The 19,539-nt window shown below is 44.9% G+C and overlaps 1 protein-coding gene across 3 annotated transcripts in view; it reads left to right on the forward strand.

Moving 5' to 3' along the window:
• Positions 1-19,539, forward strand: part of LOC306845363 (neuronal growth regulator 1-like) — a 112,701-nt gene that overhangs the window by 29,655 nt on the left and 63,507 nt on the right. For all 3 annotated transcript variants that reach the window (XM_079378122.1, XM_079378120.1, XM_079378121.1), the window contains exon 4: positions 8,938-9,069. In XM_079378122.1, coding sequence (XP_079234248.1) covers positions 8,938-9,069 — 132 coding nt within the window. The remainder of the gene's footprint in view (positions 1-8,937; positions 9,070-19,539) is intronic.

Below are 19,539 nucleotides of genomic sequence, written 5' to 3' on the forward strand. Positions count from 1 at the left end.
GCACACCATCACGTATAACAGTAATTGGTGCACATATGGCAGCACTGTGGTAATTGTCAGAGCTGTAATCACAGCAGTTCCTGGACTGTGATTTCCAGTAGTTCTTGAATGACCCTGCAGGAGGCTGAACCTGCAGCCTAGCACCACTAGATTTAATTGCCGAAACACTCTAAGTGCAGTTGGACATTTCTTGTGTGTGTGTATCATCAGACCTTTGACTTCTGTACCTCTCACTATTGCTTAGAATATAGACTTTTCATCAATATAAATGGGGTAATTACCCTTAAAGACCATTTAAAGACATTATGAATTGAAGACCTCTCAAAGATCTCTGACATGTAATGATGAACAGATTTCAATCTGACTCAAAAGTTCAGCCCCCAAGAAGCATTTGTTATAAATGGTAGTTGACTGAGCTGCTTGATTGCATTAGTATGCTGAAAGGGATAGTTCACCACCAAAACCAATATTTCACCAATATTTTGCAAAATGCACTTCATTTCTCTAGCAAATAACAAGCTGTAGACACTGATGAATTTCTTGAGGTAAGTGAAATGCTATGTGACATTTTGTTTACAAGCTGATTTAATGATGTCTTTCCATAGTTGAAATGCTAATTGAGCGATTGCGTGAAGGGTGAGATGTTCATTCATGTATATTTTGTGTTAAAACTAATAATAAAGAGGAAGGGGTGATCACGTTCACTCATGCTCCGCGCTGCTGGTAGAACGGAGACGTTAGTATGCGGTGATATGTCGCACCACATCAAAGAGCATCGAAAATGGCATTTATTGTCTGAATTTTCGGAAAAAATGAAACGATTTGTTCGGTACACATGCGTACCAAACCGAAAGACCCCTACCAAAAGTTTCGGTACGAATATGTGTACCGTTACACCCCTAAACATGGAATAAAAAGCCAAATTAATTCTGTTCATCATATAAATCAATCATATGTCTTCACAACACTTCACTGAAAGAAAGAAATCTGTAGAGTAACAGAAAAAATACTGGCAGCTCATTACTGGGTCATTATGCATTCATTTTAGGGACATTTCCGTTAACCCTAAAACACAGTGCAATAAAGTTGAAAAATTAAAAAAACAGGTAAAACACATGTAAAAAATAAACACAGAAAATTCCTTCAAATTAATACAGTACATTGTGCCTCATTTTTTTGTAATTTTTTAGAGTCTTACATTAAGAACTAAAAAAAAATCAAAAGTCAACCTATCAATTCCATGAATTCAATAATTAATGATACATTACTGTAGCTGATCATGAGCAAAATGCTTGTTTTAGACACTGTCAATAATGTGCGCTTCAGTTTCTAACACACACTTGCGCTAGAACCACACATTGGACTGACTCGCGAGTATATACAGCACATTCTTCTCACCGCTGTAGATTTTAAATGAGAACTAAAGAACTTTAAATGAGCAATTCCTTGTCAAAGCTTTAAATCACACTCTTTTAATACTTTCAGTGCTCAGGGCATTTAAAATTGCTTCACAGACATGATTTCAAATCCTGTAGACTAGATGAAGATAGATCCTAAAGCAAGCCCTATATAGAGATGTATTGAGGCTACAGGGCGGCCTCACGCTCTCTGTACAGCCTGGCCCAGCACGCTTGATCCCAAACATGCTTTCATAAGCTTTTTCCATTGTGATTTAAGGCCTCGGGATATAAGGAACTCTGACCTTTCAAATAGCTGACTATAACACTTCAGATTAGATTTTTTTTCTCATATGATAAGGCTACAGTGAAGCGTTCAATTGTCCTTTGTCAATCCTTTGTTCGTGCCTCTGCCTCCCAAAATTGTCTTTACTCTGGTTTATTGTTTCCTGAACAATAGCTTCGTACTCGGCACTGACAGTCTGTCTAAACATTGCCAAATGGTTTCAATACAATGACCAGCTCTTAAAGAGTGCTCGGACCGATATTCAGCAATTGTTTTGGGGCACTTTGGGACAATGAGGAGGCTATCAGGGTTAAGGTGAGATACGGGGAATGGAAAAGTGGAGGCGGCTCAGGTGCGTGTGCGAGATCGAGCGAGCGAGTATGTGTGGCGGTTGAATGATGGTTGATGGTTCATTGCTGACAACTCAATGAATGCCTGGGGGAAGCCTCTCATAATGCAACATTTGGGTTGCCGCAATATTCTCTCACGGGTTAACGGAAGAGATGTACAGAGAACTGCCACCTTAGCCCATAATGTATTCTTCACCAGCGCTCATCATATCAGCAGCAGGCAGACCTCAAGGAAATGTACTTTGTGCTCTTCACACAATGTGGGGAAAGTGCTTAGTGTGACTGCACTTAACACAGAGCAATGTGGAATCCTAGATTAACCTTGCTGTGATTTGGCTAATTTGGTTGGAGTGACATTTCCCAGAGGCTACGACAAGTCTCTCTTGAGCTTTCAAATAACTCTTAACGCACAATTTTGGAGGTGGTTGAGATTGCGGATGATAAGGGGCAAGTTTACATTTGAATATATTTCTGGCATGTAATTGGTGTCCATTAAGCCTTTAAAATGCTCCGGTTTTTGGTTTATAGCAAACAAGTTGGTTGATATAACAAAGGTTGATTTCACAAAGGGATCCATTCTTTATTAAATGTCACTAAACCTTGGTAATTTCCTCTTTTGGTGTAATCAGGAAGATAAATGATGGCTCACTGTGAAGTCTCTGTTAGGAAAAAGAAAATAAATGACTGAAGTAAGGGAATTATGGAGGGAGTTAATCACCGATAAAGATCCCTCTGGTTTTTAGCTGGAGGAAGAAATATGGTAAGTTATAGTCAATGTTTGTTAATTTTGTAAGTTTGCCTTTTACCTGGGAACAGTTGTTTTGTCATTGCTGTAATTTAAAACAGTTTGCCCTGAAAAAGTATACATTAAGTGTGTGGTTTTCATTTCATCACATAAAAAAAATAAGTGATAACTGTAAATAAATAGCTTTACTCAGAAACAACACTTTTCTTGGCTATTTCTGCAATATTGTTTGACTAACTGGACTCAAGGTCTTTTTTCATTTAGATGGTTGAAGTCATTTTTCTCACAGGTGTTTTAGCACCTTTTTAAAATTATGTATTATTAAAAATATATAAAAATATTTTGTTTAAAGTATGCACATGCTATTTTTATTTAAAGGGGACCTATTATGCCCCTTTTTTACAAGATGTAAAATAAGTCTCTGATGTCTCCAGAGCGTATATGTGAAGTTTAGCTCAATATACCCCACAGATAAATTTTTACAGCTTGTTAAAATTGCCACTTTTAGGGTATGAGCCAAAACGCGCTGTTTTGAGTATGCTGCTTTAAATGGGAGTGAGCTGTTGCTCCCGGAGAAGAGGGCAGAGCTTCAAGAGCTCAAGCGCCGCATTAGCAGTGCTAGCCTTTGCAAATAAACATTCCACTATTAAAGGCAGGGTAAGCGATTTTTCAAAAACGTTTTAAAGAAAACTGAGTCGGGGCCGAGTACCAAAACAAACTTGTAGCCAATCAGCAATAAGGGGCGTGTCTACTTATTATATGGAGGAGAGAGTGTTCAGTGAACAGCCGAGCAACAGAAAGATAGAGATGGAGGATAAAAAACAAAAGAGGAAAAATGTCTGCGTAACGATAAGGCAGGGGTCCTACTAAGAAGTAGGACCCCTGTAAATATCGGATCAGCTTTCCAGCACTAGAGAGAACTCAAGGAGCGGAATGCCTGCGATCGGACGCCGAGGTTGCCTTGGTTCTTGTCAGTAGGTGAGTAACACCGCGTCTACACTGGACACTGCGCACCACAACAACTAAAGCCTGCCTACACTGGACGTGTGTATTTCAGGCGAGAATGTAGTTGTTTAAAACTCAAATCTGCGGTTTATTTATAAAAACAGCGCCTATTTGAAAATGTGCGATTTCGGAGACGTGAGCTCCACGCGATCACCAGGCGCTCAGTGCTCATGTATCCCGAAGGGAGGAGCATAACCTCGGCTAATCCTTCTTACGTTTGCTGCTGGCTCTGATGTCTCTGTAGTGGTTAAACATAAGATATAATTGTAGCAACGTTCATAGGTCGGGAAGAAGGAGGCGGGAACCGGCAAACATTTAAGAATTTAATACCCAAAATAAATAAACACAAAAGTAAAGCGGCAGCCCCTCACGGACGACTGCCGCACACAAAACACAAAATAAATTCCAGGCCTGGTCCTCTCTCGTCTTCCACTGTCATCACTCCTCCTTTTATCCTTCCGGAGCTCCTCCGTGGGACTCGAGACCGGTGAGTGGCGCAGGTGTCGCTCATTATCATTCACTCCACCGGCCTCGTTCCGCTCCCATGGCTCTCGGCCCCGCCCCACTCACTACTACATACCCCCATCGCCCCTCGCAGGCCGGGGGGTACCCTCGAGACTGCGCTCTACTCCCCCCCCCCCCCCCCCTCCTCCTGGGGGGGCCCGTCAGGGCGGCCACGGCGTACCTGGGGGTATGGACAGACGAGGCGAGAGAAAAGGAGACGGAAGGATGAGGAGAGACAGCGACGAGAGAGGGGAGAGAGAGAAGAAAAAAAACATTCGGACCGGTTCCCAGACACACTGCTGGTTGGTCCTCAACCAGCTGAGAGGCTCTCCCTCACGGTGCCATGCGATGGTACTGGACCTCTTTGGTGGACGGCTCGACGCTCCGCCTCCTGGCGCACGGCGATGGCTCCTCCGGTCGAGGGCAGCCGGCAGCGAGTCCCCCACTCCCTGCTCCTCCCCAACATGGCGGATGGCAGCAGGCTACGGCCACATGGCAAATGGCGCCGACTCCTCCGCTCCCTCTCGGACGGCAGCCCCCCTCCTCGACCCAGGAGCACGGCAGCGAGCCTTCCGTCCCACCTGTTGTTCCATCGCTCCAGCACCACCGTCGCCTCGGCCGCCCCCGCTACTCCCTGCTGCCCGATCTCCTCAGCACCGCGATCCCCCTCAGCAGCGAGGGCTCTCTGACAGCGTGTCCCTCCTTCCTCCCGGGTTTCGGCACCAATGTAGCAAAGTTCGTAGGTCGGGAAGAAGGAGGCAGGAACCGGCAAACATTCACAAATTTAATAACAAAACAAACAAACACAAAAGTAAAGCGGCAGCCCCTCACGGACAACTGCCGCACACAAAACACAAAATAAAATCCAGGCCTGGTCCTCTCTCGTCTTCCACTGTCATCACTCCTCCTTTTATCCTTCCGGAGCTCCTCCGTGGGACTCGAGACCGGTGAGTGGCGCAGGTGTCGCTCATTATCATTCACTCCACCGGCCCCGCCCCACTCACTACTGCAATAATTTGTTATGGGTAAATCTAACAGGTAATCTTTGGTCTTTATTCTATTGTTATATTAATATGTTAAAATGAAAACAGGCAATGTTTAATATAATAATTTGTTTCATTGTAATATAGGCAATGTACGTTCCCTGAACTACATTTCTGCGGCTATTAATATGTTTAAATGAAAACGAAAAGAGGCAGTGGTGTTTGATATATTTCATCTGTAAATACAGTGAGGAAGATTGCAGCAGCCAAGGCGAGCTGACTGATGTCATCAAGTATGCTGCTCTTTGCAGAATTACCGGACTTGCATCGTTCCGTCCACGGGAGCTCACACCCAAGTCTAACTCATGAAGTCCGAACTACCGAAGATGCAAGTCCGAAATTACTTGGCATTGAGAAACACGCGCAGACCTAACGTTAAGTCACCAGACTATTTGCCTAATCTTCTCGGTAGTTTAGACCGCGATGGAAACGCAGACAGCAACAGGTCTGGGGGAAAAAAGTTCCTGGGACATATTGTTCCAGGTAATTTCAGTCGCCTTATGTTTCACAGAACTAATCGTTGTCTGGGTTGCGTAGGCTATGTATATATGTGGGGCGGATCTATCAAAATAGGGGCGAGACCCTTTTGGGGTATGGGCGTGTTTGTTTTGGTGATTTCAAATATCAACATTGGCTTCCAGAAATTGCTTACCCTGCCTTTAATTCAAGCCTGTTATCTTTACAGAAAACTACTCGGTTTAAAAGTCAGTCATCGGATTATAATAAATTTGCGTTTATGAATTACACAGATGGGAGCACGGCGGGATAAAAATAACAACATAGCTGATCTCATGCTATCACAAACTTTATAAGTCCCACTTCTGATTATGAGCTCGACAACTTCAAGCGATCGACTCACATTGCTTTCATACGCAACTTTTAACGACCACATTCCTGTTCACGATCGATCTGGCAGCACGTGGAGGCAGCATCAGTGCAAACACACAGAGACAATGATAGCTTTAGCAATAAGCCTTAAAGAGTGCCAAGAAGCTCTTTCAGAAAGGCAATTTGGAAAACAAATGCATGATTCTTACTTTGTCTGGAGCTGACGTTCGTGCACGAAGCGTTGGTATTAATTCCTAAACATATAGGGGACGTTACCGATTTTTTTCTGGGATATTTCCTTCAAAAATGAAATTTAACCACAGTGTCCTTGGCTCAGATGGGGGAGATTATGGAGACTCCTATGTTCATTAGTGCATCCCAAAACACAACACTTGTAAAGCCTGACATTGTATATAACTCCAGTAATGGCGGACCACAGCTTCTAATAGGCTAATAGGGCAGGGAGCGTCACAAATGGGCAGGACTTTTTCCCCTCAGTGACGTACACAGAGGGAGAATCTGAAACGGCTCGTTTGGAGAGACACTTGGTTTGTCATTCAGCAATCAAATGCTATTATTTTACAGTGTTATATATTTTTAAATAGTGGGTTAAATGTCCAAAAACATTTTGGTGCCACTGTATATCAGAACAGTATTTTATTTGTATTTATTTAAGTATTTTTTATAAGTATTCATTCATATTATGCAGTATTTTTAGATAAACTTTTTCATTGTTGTTTTAGTCATTTTATATGCTTTTACCAGTTTTACTAGTTTTAATTTGATATATTTTTGTTTTTATTTTAATTGAAGTAAAATATAGCAATTCAGCTTTAATTTATTTTCATTCTGTTCAACTGTTCTGATTTAAAAAAAAATTCACTTAATTTAAACATAAAAAATGAAAATCAGATTAATTTTTAGATTTATTTAAAATAACGGAAACTAGTTTTAGTTAACAATAACAACAATTCAGTTTAGTTAACTGCATTCTGCATACTAAAGGTCATTGCACACTGAAGGCCATTGCACACTGAGTCCAAAATTTTCAAAAATTTCGGACTCAGTGTGCAGTGACCTTAAGTCCAAAATTTTCGTCCGTCAAAAAAAATTTGAATCCGGTTCGATTTTCTGCGGTTTCACATCCGTAGCATGCATTTTGATAGGAAAGACAAAAAAACTGAAAAACGCATGCGAAAATTTCGGACTCAGTGTGCAATGACCTTAAGTACTAAGAAAAGCATGCAATATGCTTGGCTTAAATCTTATATTTATGCTTTGTCAGCAGCTGAGCTGTTGTGTCATGCTAAATACCATGTAGTTTTAATGATGAAAAAAAATGAAACACTCTTTATGTTATGGGTGAATAATGTCATACTATGATGTTTACTTCTTTTGCTCTGATGTCCTACTCGCTTTTTCATCTGTGTATAGCCAAATATGGGTTGTTTTGCATGAATATGTTTGATGCAATTTATCCTATTTTACAGTCTTTGCCTCTATTCATTTGTAAAGCATTAGGAACCAAATAGCACCTTGTCAGCTCAGATACACATCTTAGTCAGTTCCTTGATAACCCCAAAGAAAACTATTTTGTTCAATTGTTCAGTTTGTTACCTGCTATACAGATGTAATTGTTTTCATGCAACACACAAATATTTATGCAAATTACAAAAGGATGGAATAATTTGGACTTGGGGCTCCTTTGTTTCTATCAGTGTTGTAGCAGCTAGTCAGAATGATATTTGAGCAAGGTACAGATCAAAATGTCAAATTATGAGAGAAGTAGTGATTAGTGAAAGAATCAATCTTAAGTCAGATCATTTCAATAAATCAGTTGATCCAGTTTGCAAAACCGATCTGAATGATTCTTTCTTTACTCAGATTGATCTGGTTCTCAAGATGAACTGACTCAATAATCTGATCTCAGCTGCTAACATCTGACTGGACAGCGATATTAATTAAAAAAAAAAAAAAATCCATCTGTTTGTCATACAAAGCTCCCATATGGCTTCAGAAGAGTTGCAATAAAACACTACAATCCCTATTCATTGTAATTGCATGAAAAACTGCTATGCATAAGGGTGAGTAAATTATGTTTTTAGGAGAACTATCCCTTTAAAGCTTTCTTGATCTCGGGTCTTGAAGCTCTATGATGCTTTACACAAGACTTGGTAAAACACACCCCTCCTAAAGCCTCTCCATCCTCCTTTTTTTTTGGATCGCTCTCCATGATTTTTTTATTCTGTGGGGGTTTTGCTGAGTCAGAGGCTTCTCATCCATATGCCAATGCAGGATTTACCTCTCTGTACCATGAGAAAGATTCACCTCACTGTAAAGTGGGATATAAATAGGTTTCACTGAGGAATATTACAATAAGGTTGGATCCTGGTCTGGGGAACCTGGGGAGGTTTTTAGTCCAATAGAAGCATGGCAGCCCCACGCTGTGCTATATTGCCTCTCATTACTCAAGGACCTCAAGTCATATTTGTCATATTGGCACAGTTCCGATTTCCTCACAGTATTTGACTCCAATAATATTCCTCCCTGCGTGAATCAGGCTCACAGGGTAGATGCTTCCCACTGGATGTCTAGCCAACAAAACAATTATGTGCCTTAATAAAGCTTTTTCCAGTTTTCTGGGTACACTTGGGCATCTTTTACTGGCTTTTAAGACTCAATGGTGTTTGTACCTTTAAGCATTTAACCATTAATTAATACATGCCTGCAAAAGAACATTTCTGAAGGATTGTGCTTGTTTATTTTCTTGCGTTCACAGCCAGGAAGTACGAAAGCGGGGAGTATTTAAATATCACAAGCATCACTCGGGATCAAGCAGGGGACTATGAGTGCGGCGCCGAAAATGACATCGCTTCACCCGACACCAAGACCGTGAGAGTAACAGTCAACTGTGAGTACCATATACTACTTCTTTTGTTTCTGTTTGTGTACTGTCAGACAGTGTAGAATCACATGCACAATGACATTGAGTCTTTTTCCCTCTTACTGGAAATACCAGCTCTGTTCCATAACCTAGTGAGGCTGTCAACTGTCTACTGCATCCTAACTGAAATGGGACTTTGTAAGTGACCGATTTAGAAAGCTCTACATAGGCAGCAACTCCATGCATCACATAAACAGCAGTCCTCTTGGAAAGCACACAGAAAACTTGACTCGCAGTTGATCTATATAGAGCGCGTTGTTAGCATGTTGCTAAGCTAATGGCACAGTACATGTGTTCAAATCATTTTTAAATTACACTAAATTATCGATACTGACTGAAATATAAAGAGATTGTAATTATATATTATGTAATTCAAATTAATAATGTAATGATATATATTATTATATAGCCTAGTCACACTTTAGTTTAGTGACCAGTTCTTACTATTAACTAACTGTTAATTATGAATTTGGCTTCAATAAACTCCTAATGCACTTAAGTTTATGTATGGGGTAAGATTAAGGGATCTAAAATATGGTAATGCAGAATAAGGCATTAATATGTGCTTAAAAAGTACTAATAAACATCCAATATGCTAGCTAATTAGCAAATAAATTAATAGTGAGAATGTATCCTTAAAATAAAGTGCTATCATTGTACTTATATTAATATAATTATAAGTAATTATAGTTAACTAAAACTGAAACTAAAACCATAAAAAGTTACTTCAAATAAAATAAGCACCTTTTTTAGCTAGTTGCCAACATTTCACATTTTTATTCAGTTTAACTTGATGTACTAAAATAACTAAAACTGAAATAAAATTAATAAAGACTATATGAACATATAAATAATAAAGACTACTCAAAAGACTCATAAAATTACAAAAAAAAACCACAACAAAATTACTAATTTTATTAATAAAACCTTTAATAGTATCTTAAGTACTTATCAAGGACTTAACATTGATTTATATATAATTATGTAACGTATTACAATTTATAATCCACATTTTCATCCATTTTGAACAGTTTCAGCTCATCGCAGTACATTCTGGAATTGTTGTCTTCACAAAGAATACATGCAGTGCTGCTTTCGAATTTGGCTTTCGTAGGCTGCTCACTAGAATTTGAAACAGAATTACAGTCTTCCTTCTGTATCTCCAAGGTAGGCTGGGGTGGAAATTAGAATAGAATTCATGGTACTGGAGTTTCTTAATATTTAATGAGAGAATTCCCTTTTTTGTCTGGGATGGGATGATTAATTTTCAGTGAGGAATGGTCTCAGTGTTATACGGAGTCTTCTATTATGCAGGTAATGAGTCTCTCAAAGTGTGAAAAGACAGTAATGAGCACTCCAAGCATTAATGAATTATACTGACTTTACCCATCATGCTCATAGTGAGGATCTGCCTGCTACCAAATACAAGGGGAAGGACACTTGACAGTTTCTCTTCCTCCTCTTTTCTCTTTTAAGTCATTTTGTCTCATCTGCGGTCACAGGGATCATTAATCTCTTTGTCTCCGTATATACCATATGCTGAATCACGGCACACCGAGAGCACATAAATCAGATAGGCCGACACTCACACCAGAATAAATGTGGCGTTCAGACCATCAAAAGCCAGCTCCCTTTACTATCATGCAAACACAGACTAATGGGCAGATAACCACTTGGAAATGTCAAGATTTGAGCAGGAATGGCTGGATGACAAGGATGAAGTCATAAGTCATATCACATCTCCTCCCCGTCGATTGTATTGACACTCTCTAATGAGGAGTGAAGCGGAGAAGATAGAGGAACGGCTCTGTGCTGAGTCTGCTGGGCCGCAATTCTGCAGCTTAATGACCATTTTCAATGAGCAATCCATTTATTTTATAGCCACTATTTTTGCTCTGTTCTGCATATGTTTGAGTTTATCGGCTTGGATGGAGGCAAGGGGTCAGGGTTTGTTTGGTTTGCATGGCCCAGTTTGCTCATGTGGGTAGATGTCGTATCTACACCATCTGGGGGCATATTTCTCCATTGGCTGCCATTTGGATCCAAGGCTACATTTATTTTATGAAATATAATTTGATGAATACAGAAAAACAGTGTGACATCCTTGACACTTTCTTTGAATGTGTTGTTTTATTAGCCTTACACGAATGCAGATAGTGTGACTCGACTCTGACATTTCAAGGGTAATCAGCGTAATTAAATACACGCTAAAATAATCCGGTTTGAAAATAATTACAGCTTTTAGGTATGTGCGGAACTGACCTTCAGGTTAATTGCAGATTATGACCACTAATTGAAATAAGCTAATTTATTTGATGAAAACTAATTCTGTGCATGTGTTTTAATGCATTTAACGCATGTATAAGTCGTAACTTTATTAAAGCCACAAGGACTTGCGCCAGTTAATGCACTCCTTTTTGCAGCGGTATTTATCTCAGAAATAATAGTAGAAAATGGTGAATAGGCCTTATTTTGCTTTTCAGGGATTTATACCATAATAATTTTGAAATGAAGACCTACAGGTCAATGCCAGAATTTTGTAGGTATTATAACTGTCGACTTGTGGTAAATAATAGCCTAACGGACCCATGTGTGACAAACACCTTGAAACATTCACTGTTATTGTTGCTACTCGTTCCCTAGTGAGTGCTAAGATAGTCTTCTGTCAGCATTCTGTGAAAGACATTTAGATCACTCAGCTAACTGAAATAGTGTTAACACTTTAAATGCACATTACGTCACTTCAGTTTATAACCTTTATATGTAACCTCCATTCATGCAAATAAAAAAAACATGTTGTTATTGTTCCGGTTGGTGTGCAGCAATTGTATCTTTGGGTAAGCTTGCTAATTCCTAACATGCTGAAATTCGGCCTCTCGTAAACATTAGTCAGACCTGGTGCTCAATTCCAGCCAAATCAAACATTTAGAAAAAATAAAATGAAAAGAGCATTTTGCATACTGGGGTAGTGTTGAATTGTGAATGCCTTTTAAATGTCAGAAGTAGAACTGAATTAATTAGGTGAGGAACTGGGATTGTTACTTGTATAGTTATAAGGTATATTTATATATATTCATAATGTAATTGTTTATATATTATAAATATATAATGTAAAATAATATTTAAAAAATGTCAAATATTTTCTAACCGATCCCGATCCCAGAGAATCCAATTCTCGAGTCATGGCCAGGAATGCCGATCCCAGAGAATTCAGTTTTCACACCACGGCCAGGAGCGCCGTTCCCAGTTCCAGGGAATCAAACTTCCCATTGAGCCCAAGAAGGACACCTGAACCCATTCCAGTCCTCCTTTATCTTCACTAGTCTCTGCCAGCTCCGCTCCTCGAGCGCCCTTGAGAGCCCATTTCTCAAGTGCCCGTTCCTCCCGAGAGCCCTCAAGTGCCCGCTCTTCCCGAGCACCCCACAGAGCCTGCTCCTCCCGAGCGCCCCACAGAGCCCGCTCCTCCTCAACGTCTCCCAGAGGGAAACTTCCCCAAGAAAATTTTTGGGGGGGCATATAGTCATGGCCTGTGTGGCCAGGCCAAAGGCCAAGGCCAAGGCCATTGAGCTCTCTGATCCGCCATGGGCGTCCAAGCTCCCGGATCCGCCATGGTCTCCCGAGTCTCCAGTCCCGCCGTGGCCTCCCCGAGTCTCCAGTCCCGCCATGGCCTCCCGGGTTCCCTGATCCACCATGGCCTCCCGAGTGTCCAGTCCCGCCATGGCCTCCCGAGCCTCCAGTCCCGCCATGGCTCCCCGAGGCTCCAGTCCCGCCCTGGCCGTCCGAGCTGCGATTACTGCAGTTTATACCTACTTATACTCTTATACGAGATAAATAATATATACACGATATATAAACCGGCTGAAATCCGGCTGAGTTCTGATGTGTCAGAAATCGCCTGTACCCTACCTGATCGAAAAAAATCCAGTCTTGGATTTGAGTCTTGTTAAAGATGCCGCCAAGATGCTCCTCTGTCGGTCACGGATTATGGAAAGTGAAACTTAAATCTATAGGGGTGGTTGGATTTATTCACGCACATTAAAATATTTATTTAAAGCTTCCTTCTTTTCAGATTCTTATTTACTGCATTATCACAATAGGCTGTATATTAGCTAATTGGGAGAAAACCGTTAGTTCTATGTGAAATTGGACATCTGAGCACCCCCATATAGCCAAAATGGCATGATCATAACACCCCGCAAATATTCGACTGTAAGACTGGGAGTCGAATCAGTCTCCTCCTATCGAAGCATCGAATCGTCAACTATTCGGGGTCACCTCTAATAAATAAATATATATATATATATATACATTTATATATATTCCAACTCATAAATTGAAAAGTAATTTAATTTTGCTCAATTCTGCATACAATTATACAATTTACCATGGCTTTGTTTCTGCAACAGCTCTTGTATTTTAAGTCTGCACTGTTCTGATGTGAAATTAGTTGTCATAAAGCTCAATTTATCCTTTTTGTTATAACTATATGCCTCAGCGTTCTTATTTTCCTGTTGAAATTCGCACCAGATGTTTAGTTTTAACTTCCACTTTCATACAGGCGCTGCCTCTAAAGACATCAAGGAAAATAAATATATAAATAAGACAGATTAGGTGATGTCACATAGCTCACAGATATTAGAATGTTTATGCAAAATGCAATTGGTACAGTTTCGAAGAAGCAAGGTAATGTCATTTTGTCAAGACACATTTTGAGCTAATGTGACCTGGAACAACCACTTTGTTCTGCAAATTACATAGAAAGATATAGTCTGTTTACATTCAGATTTCACCTTCCTTTAAACCTCCCAGTGGTTTTTAAAGGAATTAGTAGTCAGAGAGGGATTGGTGTTATTGTGTTGCATAAGAGGTTGATTTAAGCTCTATAGCTGCATGAATGATTAGTAAAATACTAATCTTTAATGGATGTTAATCTTGAACTGGATAAGGTCATGTATTTTTATGCATACATGTTTTGTATATTTTAAACATGATGCTATGCATTAAAGGGGACCTATTATGCTCCTTTTTACAAGATTTAAAATAAATCTCTGATGTCCCCAGAGTTTGTATGTGAAGTTTTAGCTCAAAATACCCGATAGATACTTTTTTATAGCTTGTTAAAATTGACACTTTTAGGGTATGAGCCAAAACGCCCTGTATTTGAGTATGTTGCTTTAATGCAAATGAGCTGGTGCTCTCGGAGAAGAGGGCGGAGCTTCAAAAGCTCAAGCTCCCGCATTAGCAGTGCTAGCCTTTGCAAATAAACATCCCACAAGTAGTACAAGCCTGTTATCTTTACAGAAAACGTACTCGGTTTAAAAGTCAGTCATCTGATTGTACTGTGCATAATAAATTTGCCTTTATGAATTACACAGCGCGATAAAAATAACAACATAGCTGGTCTCATGGTGCATGGCATGCTATCACAAACTTTATGTCCCACTCGTGATTATGAGCTCAACAAACTGAAGCGATCGACTCACATTGCTTTCATATACAACTTTTAACTACCACATTCCTATTCACGATCATTCATGAAGGCAGCACCAGTGAAAACAGACAGAGATAATGGTAGCTTTAGCATCAGTGCAAAGAAGCTCTTTTAGAAGGGCAATTTGGAAAACAAACGCGTGATACTTACTGTCTGGAGCTGACGTTCGTGCACAAAGCGTTGGTAAGCGTTGGCGACCTTGTACCGTAAATGAAGAGGTAAGGGAGGGATGGTGGGGACTTTGGAGGAGGGCGAGGAGCTGGAGAAGGGCTGAAAAGGAGCAGGCAGAGGGCTGGTGAGAACGTCTCGGTTACGTACGTAACCCTCGTTCCCTGATGGAGGGAACGGAGACGTTATGTCGTGACGACATAGGGGATTTACTTGGAAGCCCCAATCATCTCTGACTTAAGAGAAAACGCCAATGAAATTGGCTAGTGGATTTTGCATACCTGAGCCACTCCCCGTGCATACGGGTATAAAAGGGCGACAGGTGCATCCACTCATCCGGTTTTACCCGCTGAGGAGCCGAGAACGTGTCCCTGGCAACCAGCGATGGTTCAAGATTGTGGCATGGGGACATAACGTCTCCGTTCCCTCCATCAGGGAACGAGGGTTACGTACGTAACCGAGACGTTCCCTATCTGTCGGTCACTACGAGTTATGTCGTGACGACATAGGGGTCATATGGAAAGCGCCACAACCTGAACCCCGTCACGACCTTGTGCATGCAAATGTTGACAAGCTAGTGCGTGACAGACAAATGCCATGCGAAGGTCGCAACCTTCCCATCGCCCCAGCGCAAATTCGCTAACCTTGGTGCCCGCAGGGACCACTGAGTACATTGCTGCTGGAGATAGCCAAGCCGCTGTTCCTTTCCCCAAGAAATCGGAAGGGATTTCGACCTTCTATGAAAGACTGCTTCAAGTCTTTCCTATTTGTTGTTACAGCTTGGCGGTAACGACGGGGAAGCGAGCCTTCCGGAGAAGGGCGCTACGGAGGCCACATCCTGCCCGAAGGGAGGTAACATGTGGAGACACTGATATGGACTGACCCAGGCCTGGGGCAGTACTACATACGACTGGACCCTGGGGCAGATCCTACCTAGGAGTAGGGAGGAGGGCTGCCAGCAGGGCCTGACAGAGCTCTGCCAAAGGGAAGACACGGGTTTACCGTGAGGGAAACCGTACCGTGGATGAATACACGTGTGGGATTACCCGAAGGGAGTCAGGCCATACGGACACCTAGCCGAGTACAGGGGCTGACCGGAGACCCGGGCGAGCTAGCACCAGTACTGGGCCTGGCGTCAGACTGCTCCGCCCAGTCTGACTGCCGGGGGTGCTGGAGGTCTCCACCAGGGTTCGCCGTCCGGGGAACTGAACTGGAGGAGGAAAACAGGCGCTCGTATCCCCGGGTGAGGGGGAATGGCGCAGCAAGCGTGACACCGGCCAACTCTTCCCGCCACTTACCTGTTACCCAACACACGGGAAGAGACTGGCTCCACGCGGAGACTGTAAAATCTCGCGAAGGTGTTCGGTGTCGCCCAGCCCGCAGCTCTACAGCTGTCTGCCAAAGAGGCACCGTGCGCCAACGCATAGGAGGAGGCAACACTCCGTGTGGAGTGAGCCCTCACCCCAAGGGGGCACGGCTCGCCTTGGGATTGGTACGCCAAGGCGATGGCCTCCACTATCCAGTGGGCCAACCTCTGCTTGGAGACAGCCTTCCCTTTCTGCTGACCTCCGTGGCAGACAAAGAGCTGCTCAGAGCTTCTGAAGCTCCGGGTGCGGTCCACGTATATGCGCAATGCTCTTACGGGACACAGCAACGCCAAGACTGGATCTGCCTCCTCCGAAGGCAGTGCTTGCAGGTTCACCACCTGATCACGGAAGGGCGTGGTGGGAACCTTGGGCACGTATCCCGGCCGGGGTCTCAGGACAACGTGAGAGTAGTCCGGCCCGAACACAAGGCACTCTTCGCTCACCGAAAATGCTTGGAGGTCCCCGACCCTCTTGATGGAAGTGAGCGCGGTCAGGAGCGCTGTCTTAGCCGACAGGAATTTCAGCTCGACTGAGTCCAGCGGCTCAAAGGGACCCCTCTGAAGTCCCGCCAGGACGATAGAGAGGTCCCAGGAGGGCATCAGGGGTGGCCTAGGCGGATTCAACCTCCTGGCACCCCTCAGGAACCTCACGATGAGATCATGCTTTCCCACGGACCGGCCGTCCACTGCATCGTGATGGGCCGCGATAGCAGCCACATACACCTTCAAGGTGGAGGGTGACAGCCTACGCTCCAACCTTTCTTGCAGGAAAGAAAGCACTACTCCAATCGTGCATCTTCGGGGGTCTTCCCGGCGAGAAGAACACCAGTTCGCGAACAGACTCCACTTCAGAGCATAGGCTTGCCTTGTTGAAGGAGCTCTAGCCTGAGTGATGGTGTCTACCACGGCCTGTGGTAGACCACTTAAGTCTGCCGCGTCCCGTCCAGGAGCCACACATGGAGGTTCCACAGATCTGGACGCGGGTGCCATATGGTGCCGAGCCCCTGAGAAAGGAGTTCCTTCCTCAGAGGGATACGCCAGGGAGGGGCTGTCGCGAGGAGAATGAGTTCCGGAAACCAGGTCCGGGTGGGCCAATACGGCGCGACCAGCAGGACCTGCTCCTCGTCCTCCCTGACCTTGCACAGTGTCTGTGCGAGTAGGCTCACTGGGGGAAATGCATACTTGCGTAAAGCCCGAGGCCAGCTGTGTGCCAGTGCGTCCGTGCCGCGGGGCCCCTCGGTCAGGGAGAATATAGCTGGCAGTGGGAGGACTCGCGGGAAGCAAACAGGTCTACCTGAGCTTCCCCGAATCGACTCCAGATCAGCCGGATCGTCTCGGGATGGAGTCGCCACTCTCCGAGAAAGTGAGCTGTCGTGAGAGCGCATCGGCCGCACGATTGAGCTCCCCCGGATTGTGGACAGCGCGCAGCGACCTGAGCTGCGTGTGACTCCAGAGGAGGAGATGGCGGGCGAGCTGTGACATGCGGCGTGATCGTACACCTACCGGCCGGTTGATGTACGACACAGCCGCAGTGTTGTCCATGCGGACCAACACATGCTTGCCTAGCAGCAGTGGCCGAACTGCCGCAAGGCCAGATGCACTGCCAACAGCTCCAGGCAATTGATATGCCAAAGCAGTCGAGGCCCTGTCCAGAGCCCCGAGGCTGCCTGCCCGTTGCATGTAGCGCCCTAGCCCGTACTGGAGGCATCTGTTGTGACAACAACATGCCAGGACACTTGTTCTAAGGGCACCCCGGCCCGTAGAAAAGCACGGTCCGTCCAAGGGCTGAAGGAGCGGCAACACTCGCGCGTGATACTCACCCGAAGTGAACCGCGGCGCCATGCCCACCTCAAAACTCGGGAGTGCAACCAGTGCTGAAGTGGTCTCATATGAAGCAATCCGAGCGGCGTGACCGCAGCTGCGGATGCCATATGCCCCAGGAGCCTCTGAAACTGTTTCAGTGGCACCACAGTCCTGCCTCTGAAGGAACTCAGGCAGTTCAGCACTGATTGGGCGCGCTCGTCCATGAGGCGCGCCGTCCTACTCACCGAGTCTAACTCCACACCGAGAAAAGAGATTCTCTGCACAGGGGAGAGCTTGCTCCTTTCCCAGTTGACCCGAAGCCCCAACTGGCTGAGGTGCCGTAACACCAGCTCCCTGTGATCGCACAACTGCTCTCGGGACTGGGCCAGAATGAGCCAGTCGTCGAGGTAGTTGAGGACCCTGACGCCCACTTCCCGTAGCGGGGCAAGGGCGCCTTCAACGCCCTTCGTGAAGACACGGGGAGACAGGGAGAGCCCGAAGGGGAGGACCTTGTACTGCCATGCCCGACCTTCGGACGCAAACCGTAGGAACGGTCTGTGCCGCGGAAGGATCGAAACATGAAAGTAAGCATCCTTCAGGTCAATCGCTGCAAACCAATCCTGGGGATTGCACCCCAGGATTGGTCGAAGACCACCGCCTTTCTTGGGTACGATGAAGTAAGGGCTGTAAAAACCCCTGCCTCATCTCGGCTGGAGGGACCGGCTCGATTGCATCCTTTGCCAGGAGGACAGCAATCTCCTCGCGCAAGACAGGAACGTTCCGAGCTACCACTGAGGTCTCGAGAACGCAGCTGAACTTGGGAGGTCGCCTGGCGAACTGAATCGCATAGCCGAGTCGAATTGTGCGCGTGAGCCACCGAGACGGGCTGGGCAGCGCAAGCCACGCTTCCAGACGCCGTGCAAGGGGCTCCAACGGCACAATCGACGTACCTGCGGTGGTGCAGCGCAGAGGAGTAGGGCTGGATAGTACAGAAGGCAGCGCGTTCTGAAGCATCCTTACCGAACTCCCTAGGTCCCAAAGGGGACTGGCTAGAGGTGCGTGGGGAGGCACTGCGTCCCCGAACCGCACTCTCTTGGCCGCTGGCAAGATGGGTCGCGGGCGAGAGTGAGGAGGCAGTGCGTCGCACACTGTCAACCCGCGAACCTGATAACCCGGGGAAAAAGGGAATTGCTCTTCTTTTGACAAAGTGGGTACCGCTGGCTTTCTTGAGCCAGCGGCGGAACAGAATGAATGATTCTCCCCCCAACCCTCCTTCGGGGGAAGGAGCGGCGCTGATCCCGCCATCTCCTGAGATAGAGCAGCTTCCCACACCTCCGGGTTGCCCGTGTCAGGGCCGTTTTATCGCCTCCTTGGACGATATCGGGGCCAGTTGGAACACGGGGGGGGGGGGGGGCGCGCCACGCTCCTGCAAGAGGCTCGACGCCCCAGCACAAGGCGGAGCAGCTCAAAGGGACACAGGAGGGCGCCCACGGTGACCAGCAGACTGGGGCTTGCCCTGTGGCGGAGCGGTGCATCACGCCGGGGCAAGATGTGCTGGACGGCCTCGGTCTGCTGCAGTACTGCCGAGAACTGCTGGGCACAGTCCTCG

This window comes from Barbus barbus, assembly GCF_936440315.1.
Source record: "Barbus barbus genome assembly, chromosome: 25".
NCBI classification, from domain to species: Eukaryota; Metazoa; Chordata; class Actinopteri; order Cypriniformes; family Cyprinidae; genus Barbus; species Barbus barbus.